The following is a 9,881-nucleotide window of genomic DNA, read 5'->3' on the forward strand; positions in this document are numbered from 1 at the left end:
TCCTAGACTTAACCCTTTTCACGGAAAAAGCTTCCCAGGCTCCGGAACTCACTCACTCAGAGACGACGACATGGTCGATTTATAATGCAGTGATCCCATTTATTTTTTTATCTTTCAACTTAAACTTTTAATCTGGAGATGGAGATTGTCTAGCGTTTAATAATTGGCATTGATTTAAATAGTTGGAACGATGTTCCTTTCATGTCCACGGTAGCAGTGGCCGCGGAAGAAGGGTGCGGACAGAGGGACAATGTCCCACGGTTGTTCGATGTCCCCGTCATCTCCCCATCTTTTATAAACCCCTCCCTCCCCTATCCTGCAGTGTTAATGTCCCCAGATGTCCCCACGGCTTCCGCAGCCACTGCACAGCAGTGCTCATTTTATTGACGCACCAATTTTTAATTCCCAAGGATCTGTATAATTCATTTCAAGAAATGGTCAGCTGTGAGAAAGAGCAAAAATCTAATCAATGAGGAAAGTGGGCGAAAAAATCTGGATGAATCGGGATACCTGGCTGGGTCAGGACCAGTTTGTCGTATTGAGGACGAAGAAGGGTGGAAACTGGGTGTAAATTTTTCTCGTTTTCGAATAAGTTGAATTTTTGGTAAAATCAATAAAAATTATATTCATTCATTCATTATTGAGAGAGTGTAAAGCAGAAGTATGAGCAGCATGAGAAACTGACTTTGTTCCATACTGATCAAAAGCATATGCACCAAACCCTTTAAAAGAATGCAGTATCAACTTCCCCAAAATGTTAACATGTTGAATTTCATACGCTTTCAAAACCATATCTAGAAGACCAGAGGAGGAGAAGACTGAACATGAAATGAACTTGAACTTGTCATCATCTTATCGGATCGGGTAAAACATGAATAAAACAAATGAACAGTGCTTAAGGGCCCATTTTGAGTCAGACTCGTTTACAACCAATGCCGACATAATAACGAATGCATTCACACGCCTTCCAGTTCACTCACAGTTTCAAAGTTTACCATTTTTAGCTCCAAAAGTTCAACCCCGTATAATATTTATACGTATATGCAACTACATATGCCTGGCTAAGCAAGTAATTGCCGAGGAAATTCGGAAGTTTGAGAGAGAAAGGGGTAAAATAAAGCCGTGTTATTTAACAAGAAGTGCATGGAACCCAAATATTTTCCATGATAAACTCAACCGAACCGAAAGAAGCCTGTAAAAAACAGAGCTTATTGATTTTGAGCATATAGTTTACGTAAGAAAGATCTCCTCGGTCTGGTGGTGGTGAGACGCTTCTTTTTTCCTCTCCCTTTTAAATACATAACCACGGACGGAAGAAGAGAAAGGGACATAAGGATACTAAACTAATAATAATATTCACAATTTCCTCCAGTTACCACCACTAATAATTCTCAGCTATATCATTACCACCGACATCATCAACATGCATAATATTCTACACATTCCGGTAGAACCGAAAGGGTTAAAATACATACATATTTGAGAATAATAATAATGAAACCGAACCCAAGTCTTTTTTTAAAAATATTCATAAAAAATGGCCCGAACAAATGTTTGAATGCACAGAGGAAAAAATTATTTCAGATTTGTACACAACTTTCTTCATGGGAGATGGAATCTGAAATCTGCTGGGTACATATGTATGTAAATGTATTTTGGAAAGAAAGAAGGGATTGAGGAGGAGAGATGAAAGATGGTGAGGAAGATGATTACAGATTGAAATAAGTTGATGCATGTACTTGCACATGCATTGCTGGTTATGACACTTTTCAATCTTAACGACCCTTAAACCCTTAAAAAGTCTAGGCTTCTTCCTCCTGCATACATATCGGGTCTATTATTGACTTGCGGTTGACATTCATTGACTGCTTCAAAAAAGTGAAGTTTAAAATCCAGATGGGAAATCCGAAAATTAAAATATGCATAAATACAGATTTGTAAGTTATTTTTTGTTGCGGGTTAAGTGACCTGAGGAGTCTTTTTAGAATCGAGGATTCGTATCTACTTAAATATGAAATCCAAACTAAATTAAATTTATGGCATAAAATACACTCAAGTTTTTACACATTTCACATTTAATTAAGCTTTTTAAATCAGCTTTAAACAACTTTAAACTCAATATAGCCAACAAAACAGCAATCTTATATTACAAACACAATAATCATCGTGTACCGCATGGTTTAACATTCTACTCTATCATACCAGCGAAATTAATAGACTAGATCCACTTAGGATTTTAAATAATGTCTCAATTCAAATCACAGTTCAAATTCAAATAAACTATTTGTTCACATTTACAACTAAAGTAAAGTAATGCTTATCATGAGCCTAAATATATTACTAACTAACAATAAGTAGATTTTTTATTGTTGTTGAAATAATTATCCTGCCCACTCCTTGTTTCCTGTCACATGTGTACGAAGAACAAATTACAAGACCAAAGACAACCATGCAACGATGAGCGTAGATCCACCGAAGGGAGCTAATTTTGCCATGGATTGGTCACCAGTGAATCCGTACAAGTAACACGACCCGCAAAAAACGCATGTTCCAAGGGTCATCAAAAATCCCGACTAAAGCCAAATCATATAGTTAAGTACATTCTTCCAACTCGAATAAAGAATTAATATTACATACCACTTTAGGATAAGAACTCATCGAAGATGCAATCAATCCAAATGTTCCGATAAAGTGGTACATGTTTGCAGTTTTAAATGAATGCTTCTGATTTTCTGGGATTTTGTCATTGACCATGATAACTGGAAATATACAAGCATTATTAATGTGTACAAATCGTAAATTTCGTAATTGTCATATTAAAAATCATACCATGAGCTCCATAGGCCCCCAGTCCAACTGCAAGTGCTCCAGATAACCCTGCTATTCGGACCAAGTTCCGGTTAAACGGCAGAAATAAACCGTTCCCATTTCCATTCGATTTCGTCGACATATTTTTTCCTTGCTTGTAATCCTTCTTAGAACCGTTGTTTCCACCTCCTCCGCCGGGCATGATTCCTACCGTGGCGTCCACCAGCCCTTTAAGAACTGGGCCAAGAAATTGTGTGGTGGAGTTCATAATGTCCTGGAAGAAAATTATAAATTAAATTAACTGATAAAAGTAAATCAATAAATACAAACGACAGAATCCCATACTGAAAAATCTTTAACTTACAGCATTCGTAAACATGTTAAGAACACAACAAGCCACAAAAATTAGTAAACTTTAGGCCAAACCAAATACTTCAACTTCAACGAACAAGTGGCAAATTACAACTAAAATTAGGATTAACATTAACCAAACCCCAACACAAAATAATAGCTATATTATTATTTTAATACGGTTTTGCCTTAAAAAGAGCATAACATTACAAACTATCAAAACTATATAAGCAAACTAAACAACCCAACATTAACATTAAATAGTCCTCACCTGAAGACCCTGCATGGCGTCGTGAGAAAAAGAACTAAAGGGATTGCCGGATTTGTCCACAATATCAGACATTCGTCAGGGCGATAACCTGCGTGTAATAGCAAATTAACCACGATACAACACCAACCAGTGAATGTTTCAACACAAGTATTGTACAAACTGTAGTACAAAGGTTAACAAACTAGCATAATAACAAATTAACAACAATTTAAATTAGTTTATCTAAGTTAAGGTAAAAGGTTTTACTGAGGAAAAGTAAAGATACCCTAATCCTTGACCTCTAATAAGACTAAAGAGATTAAAGAAATTATAATTACGATATCATTCCAAATTTTGAATAATTCTATCTTGCTGCAAAATTCTTTCATCATACTTATCAATCTTGCGCTTTGAAGAATAACAATATATTTCACGCAAATGCGTCAATCACAAAACAAATTATGTGTCATACCTGAGTAAATAAGGACCAACTTTTTGACGTCAGACTTGATTGATCTTGTCAAATTATTGAAACTTTTAGAAATTTCGAAAAAATTGTGAATTGCGATGAATCTGGAACTTGTTTACAAGTGTCAGATTTGCTCTTCGCAAACATTGTCGAGTGGGGCAACGTGCCGTTTGTTATTCAGTGCAGCTGATGAGATGATGGTGACAGTTTTTGGAACAAGGTTTGTTTTGATTAATTTAATTTAATTGCATTGAATAGTTAGTTAAATGGTGGTAGTCTCTCTACTGCTAAATTAAATTAAGCTGACACCATTAAATCAGCCAGAGGACTAACTGAACCAATCCTTCTCATCGTTATTTGTCCGCCCAGACAAATGTAGCTTCTCGACCATGTATTAAACTTACCTGTCCATTAAAATTTAATGGTGTGTGGTGTGGGTTTAGTTTAGTTTATATAGTTTATTTATAGTTTGGTTTTAATTATGAATTAACAAGTGGTTTACTTAGTTGGATGGAGGTGGAAGCAATTCCAGCCTCGAGTTGACCTTAGGTAAGAGATAACAAAAATTAGCTTTTAATTCCAAGTTTGACTCTTTGTTGTTTTGAATTTGAGTTTAAAAGTTAATGTCAAACAAACTTGAAACTTACATTTGAAATATTTGTGATTTCAGGTACGCTCTTATACTCTGTGCTTATCATTTTGGACATTGGATGTCATATTTTCTGAATTTATACAAAGGACTGGATGAAATATGCGATCGGTTGGCAGTATTCAGCGACACCCTTCATCCTTACATAACCTGACGTTACATCATTGCAAGAACTAATTTAATAAACTCTACGAGACGACGCCGGACATAGAAGTAGTAATATTTTGCCCGTCAGCAAACGTTTAGTTAAAGGAGTAAATGGCCTTAAATGCAGTTTGTAATGAGCGATTGCAAAGTAGTGAACACCTGTTAGCAAATATTGTGGCAACTGTTGGATTTTTGATAGACGTTAATAGTTTTAAACAGTCAGTTTTTTCCCTTTGGAGCGGAATTAACCATTTACAGTCTCGTGTGAAATCTGCTCTTCGACATGGGGCAAAAATTCGTCATCATTTGGTATATATCGAGTTATTATAATTGTATTATTTTGAAGGTATCATTAAAAGTTAATTTTTCAATTAAATTCAGATTTTTGGACAAACTTCGTTTGCTGCATTTGATGTCTGGTTGGAAGGGAGGTAAGTCGATGGATAAGTGCTTATTTTCTTAAAAAACTGTACATGTTTCATTTGCAGATTGCTGGACCATAGCCTTGCAGATGAGCTCGAAAGGACTTACAAGGACATTTCCGAGTTTTACTATGACTGGGCCTTCTTCCGAGACGACGCTCTCTTTTTTCACCTTATTGACTGCCTACGCGTGTTGGGATCAAGAGATGTGAACAGATTATGCGAGCTTGAGTTAATATCTGCTGAATTGGTAAAGTTGCAGCCATAGATAATCCCCATAATGATGATTATTTTCTGAGCGCATGTAAAATTGTCTGATTTCTCAGGTTTTATCGGCAAGAAGTAATCAAAAAATGGACCTGGAAGAACGCCCCAGTGAAGTTGATGAAGAAGGGGCCGAGAAAGAAGAATTCCTACCCAAGATGGTTAACCCAGAGGTCATTGTTACCTCTGATCAAGTGCCTGTAGCGTCGAATGAAGTTGAAACTGTAACTATCACTGACACGGACGAAGCATCGTCAAGCTCAAATCTAAGCATTCCTACATTTTCATACGCCTCCGTATCTCCAGTATGTTCCCCTCCAGAATTTTCACACATTTCTGGGCTAGATTTCGAAAATCGGAAAGACCCAGAAGAAGAAGATGGGAAAGAAGAACCACAAGCTTCATCTAGCTCATCGTCAAAGAAAAGTGCCGTCCATAAAATCATTCACGCTTCGCCAACTAAAATCCAATCTACATTTCCAGACATAGTTCCTGAAGACCGAAGAAGCTCCTTTTTATCTCAAGAAAAATCTCCCGAAGTTGCAAGAAAAGCACCACAGTCTTTCCTAGAATCGGGTGGATTTCTTCAACCCCCTGCGTTAGGCTGCTTCCCTTTACCTCGACCAGGACAATCATTAACTTCGTTTTTGTCATCCTTATCGTGCGACTCAATGCCAGAGCTTGATCGAGAAAATGCCCACTTTAATGTGTCAGAAGCAATTATATCAGCATTTGAACGACTTAAAGTTGATCGCGTTGGTAAGAAAAAGCCGACTCGAAGATCTCCCGACATTCCTCCGGACGAAATGGAAGATGTGTTTGGAACGGTTAAACAATCAAAATCCCACGCACGACATGGACCCCTTGTTGAACCGGATGCTACCAGAAAATTTTACAGTGGGAAGCGTTTTCCTCGTCCGCCAATTCTTTATACAGAAACTGAAGAATCCGAGTTAGTTTAATTAAATGGTTTTTTAACTACTCATGCATAACAACTTATTAATATCCCTTTGATTACGTGGTTAGAATTGAATTCTGGAGACAACAACCCAGAAGGCCACCTTCTCACTTGCGAAAAAAATCACGGGCTGCAAAACTTGGATCTGATGGTCACAGTGCAAGCATTGTGTCAACTACTGGTATATATTTTTGTACACATAAATATTTGTGCATGTTCTTTGTTTAATAATAAACCATATATTTATGATGCATGTGTTTTTCTTTACAGAAATATCCAGCTCCTCATCAAGTTCATTACATTCCGACGACGACTTGGCATCTTCCTCATTCTCTGCTGAAAACGTTGCTCTGAAGTTTCTCCGAAATGCAAAAATGAAAGATGAGCAATTACCCCTTGGTAAATTTATTTAGAAGTTTATATTTTATTGTGCTTGCGTGTTTATGCCAATGTACATAAATATGTACCCCAATTAGCATGCGAGTTGCAGTGGATGGTGTCGGAAGCTGAAACGCCACAGGCTTTACTACCTTTGCCAAAGAATTGGGCGAATACCTCTGAAAGTGACAGTGAGTACGCTGGAAAATCTGATAGCTCCCACAACTCTGTGCGACTGAGAGGAACGACAGATTGGGCACCCCCACGACCACAAATAATTTTTACGATTCATCCTTCCCCAAGGTATTGAAACTAGTATTTCAAGTTATTTCTTTGTAAAACTTGGGAGCTATTAAGTAAGCAATATTATTTTTGTAGTTCACATATCCTGACTGAAACACAAAGATACCGATGTGCCGGATGTGGAATGCGCGTGGATCAGAAATATGCTTCAACATTTCGTTATTGCTTTTATTTGGGGAGGTATTTCTGCACTGGATGTCACACTGGGAAGAAAGCAAGACTTCCGCAATTAATTTTGCACAAATGGGACTTTAGCCCGTAAGAATATTTATTAACATTGTATAATAACAAGTCTTAATTTGTCCAAGTATAAAATACATTTCTGTTTGATCACTTTGCAGGTATCTGGTTTCTAATTTTAGCGGCTCGTTATTGGAAAGCCTTTATTCCGATCCTGTTTACAATGTCATCGCGATAAATCCAAATCTCACCAAGAAAGTGAAGCTCAATAACTTTAGGAATTATCGAATCCAACTCGGTTTATTGAACGAATATTTAAAAAACTGCAAGACCGCCGAATCGTAAGTTTTCGTAAATATCCTTATTATAAAAATATGCAGTTAGAGAATACAAATTGATCCTTCTTTCTACAGGCTGTACATTGAGTACCGAAAATTCCCAACGTACTATACCGTAGATGTGGACTTGTGTTCATTAGAAGATCTGATTAACGTTCGATTTTCCACGGGATCGCCTATGATTTTGAAAGATTTCATTTCACAAGCAACTCACCATGTTCTTAATTGCGAGGTAATAAGCTTGAGTAATATTGTAATTACCAAATTCGCAAAAGTAAATACAATAATTCTTGCCATTATTTCAGCTATGCCGTAATCTCGGCTTCGTGTGCGAAATATGTTCAAGAAACGATGTCATCTTCCCTTTTCAAATCAACCGTGTTTCCAGATGTGCAAAATGTTATAGTTGTTATCACCTTAAATGTTTTAATGCAAATATTTCGCCAGACTGCCCAAAATGCCTACGCGTAAACAAAAGACGTGACACTTTAGAAATTTCACCGGCATCAATAGCTGTTTGATAAAAGTCACAACAATATGTACATACTGCAAAAAAAGACGTATTAGAAAGTACTTATCTAATTAAGCCGAACTAACCAAACATACCAACCAACAAGGAACCAGAAAATGTTATCTTTTATAGAGGTGGTTTACATACATATGTTTCACAAGTTACCTGAAGAAACGAATGAAAAAGTGATAAAAGGATTAATCTGAGTATTTACAACATTCATATTTAGATAATTGTTGGGTATTTGTATTATTTACGATGATTCGTATTACATAAATTAAAATTCCGTAGCAGACACAACGAAAATTTAAAAAATGCATTGATTTAGTCAGCATCCAAAAAATTATGATGAAGTGGTACACGATATTTCCATCAGTCATATTGTCGCCTTCAATCTTCCCAACTATCCAAACTACCAGTGGCCGCGGAAGGAAGCGTGGGTTCAGAGGGACAATGTCCCCACGGTTATTCGATGTCCGCATCATATCCCAATCTTGTATAAACCCCTCCCTCCCCATTCCTGCAATATTAGTGTCTCCACATGTTCCCACAGCTTCCGTGGCCACTGCATACTGCGGTGCATGATAATACATACGTCTTCCGCAAAGGGAACAACAGATGCATTTGCATCCCGTGTTTCGGACTTCCCACCGATAACAATCGGGTAAAACTATAATCAACGACTTTTCGGCATCTGTGTAGCCTTGCTCATTTTTTTAACCCCAACTGCCAGAGGCGTAAAATGGTTTAATATGATTTTTAGTCTAGTAAAACTTGATCATAAAATTTACATAAGGTCCCAGCACATAAAGTGTACCTTTCTCCTGGAGGACAGAAACAGTAACGATGATGATAATGAGATTCACCTGTTCTGCTCACAAACTCACCACCCATATAATTTCCAGCAGACGTTCAAAATTCAGAAATGAAATGACATGAGTGAGCAAGATCCCCGTGAAATGAAATGACGAGTAACGGGAGAGTAGCGTTTTAATGACTCGTACACATCATGCACCTTCACCTTTTGTAGCCCGAGGAAGGGCTTATGCACCCCTCATGCTTGTCTGTCTGTCTATCGAAAAACTTATGCAATCGACATGACATTTTGCACACACGTGGACCATGCAAAATTAAATAGAAATACAAATTGAAAATGGGAAAAAATGCGTCTTATGCACCCGTCATGTTTGTCTGTCTGTCTATCTATCATGCTCGTAAAATGTATCCAATCGATATGAATATTTGCACAAATTAGGAATCAAGTTCAAAAATGAGGGCTTATGCACCCGTCATGTTTGTCTGTCTTTCTATCTATCGATTATGCTCGTAAAACGCATCCAAGTTTTGCACGAAATTAGTAATCAAGTTCAAAAATGAGTAAAATGCGTAGAAAAAAATATATAGTTATCGTATTATGCCCACCTCAGTAATTAATACCAACCTGACTCGGGCTAAATAAAGCTGCACTTCGGCTTTTTAGCAATAATTTCCCACTCACTCACTCACCCTCTTCTCCGGCGGAACCCGGAACGAACACAAACTCGAAAGTTAATAAGAATTAGAATTACTATTTGTCTACCTATCTCTATTCTATACCTGCCGCACAATATCGCATGCCTTGTGCAGAGACGGATGTAAAAAGACGAGAAACGTGGAGTGGAGGGGAGGCTGATTCCGGATATAGGGAGACAAGAAAGAAACACACCATTCGTTCAGAACAGAACTGGACTTGAAATGTTACAACATTCGTCTGAAGCAATAATATCACAATGATTACAATGCATATCACGAATATACTCAAACTTATTTGTAAGCAAAGTTGCGGTTGTGGTTAGCTAGAAGTTGTGACAAGC

The 9,881-nt window shown here is 37.3% G+C and overlaps 2 protein-coding genes across 4 annotated transcripts; one reads left to right on the forward strand and one right to left on the reverse strand.

Moving 5' to 3' along the window:
* Positions 1–2,052: 2,052 nt before the first annotated feature.
* Positions 2,053–4,023, reverse strand: LOC110856175 (transmembrane protein 256). 2 transcript variants are annotated; one of them, XM_022104641.2, is made up of 5 exons: positions 3,882–4,023; positions 3,431–3,518; positions 2,830–3,082; positions 2,638–2,759; positions 2,053–2,573 (listed from the first exon to the last, which is right to left on the reverse strand). In XM_022104641.2, the coding sequence occupies exons 2-5, from the start codon at positions 3,500–3,502 to the stop codon at positions 2,430–2,432; spliced, it is 591 nt and encodes a 196-aa protein (XP_021960333.1). In that variant the 5' UTR covers positions 3,503–3,518; positions 3,882–4,023; the 3' UTR covers positions 2,053–2,429. The 2 variants fall into 2 exon arrangements, with proteins under 2 accessions (XP_021960333.1, XP_021960334.1); XM_022104642.2 differs by lacking the exons at positions 3,431–3,518; positions 3,882–4,023 and adding an exon at positions 3,173–3,319.
* LOC110856174 (run domain Beclin-1-interacting and cysteine-rich domain-containing protein) lies at positions 3,960–8,323 on the forward strand. 2 transcript variants are annotated; one of them, XM_022104638.2, is made up of 13 exons: positions 3,960–4,098; positions 4,385–4,427; positions 4,549–4,983; positions 5,056–5,105; positions 5,163–5,346; positions 5,423–6,312; positions 6,387–6,499; positions 6,589–6,717; positions 6,795–6,999; positions 7,075–7,257; positions 7,341–7,520; positions 7,593–7,749; positions 7,823–8,323. In XM_022104638.2, the coding sequence occupies exons 3-13, from the start codon at positions 4,786–4,788 to the stop codon at positions 8,036–8,038; spliced, it is 2,505 nt and encodes an 834-aa protein (XP_021960330.1). In that variant the 5' UTR covers positions 3,960–4,098; positions 4,385–4,427; positions 4,549–4,785; the 3' UTR covers positions 8,039–8,323. The 2 variants fall into 2 exon arrangements, with proteins under 2 accessions (XP_021960330.1, XP_021960331.1); XM_022104639.2 differs by having other exon boundaries at positions 4,617–4,983.
* Positions 8,324–9,881: the final 1,558 nt, after the last annotated feature.

This window comes from Folsomia candida, unplaced genomic scaffold, assembly GCF_002217175.1.
Source record: "Folsomia candida strain VU population unplaced genomic scaffold, ASM221717v1 Fcan01_Sc015, whole genome shotgun sequence".
NCBI lineage: Eukaryota > Metazoa > Arthropoda > Collembola > Entomobryomorpha > Isotomidae > Folsomia > Folsomia candida.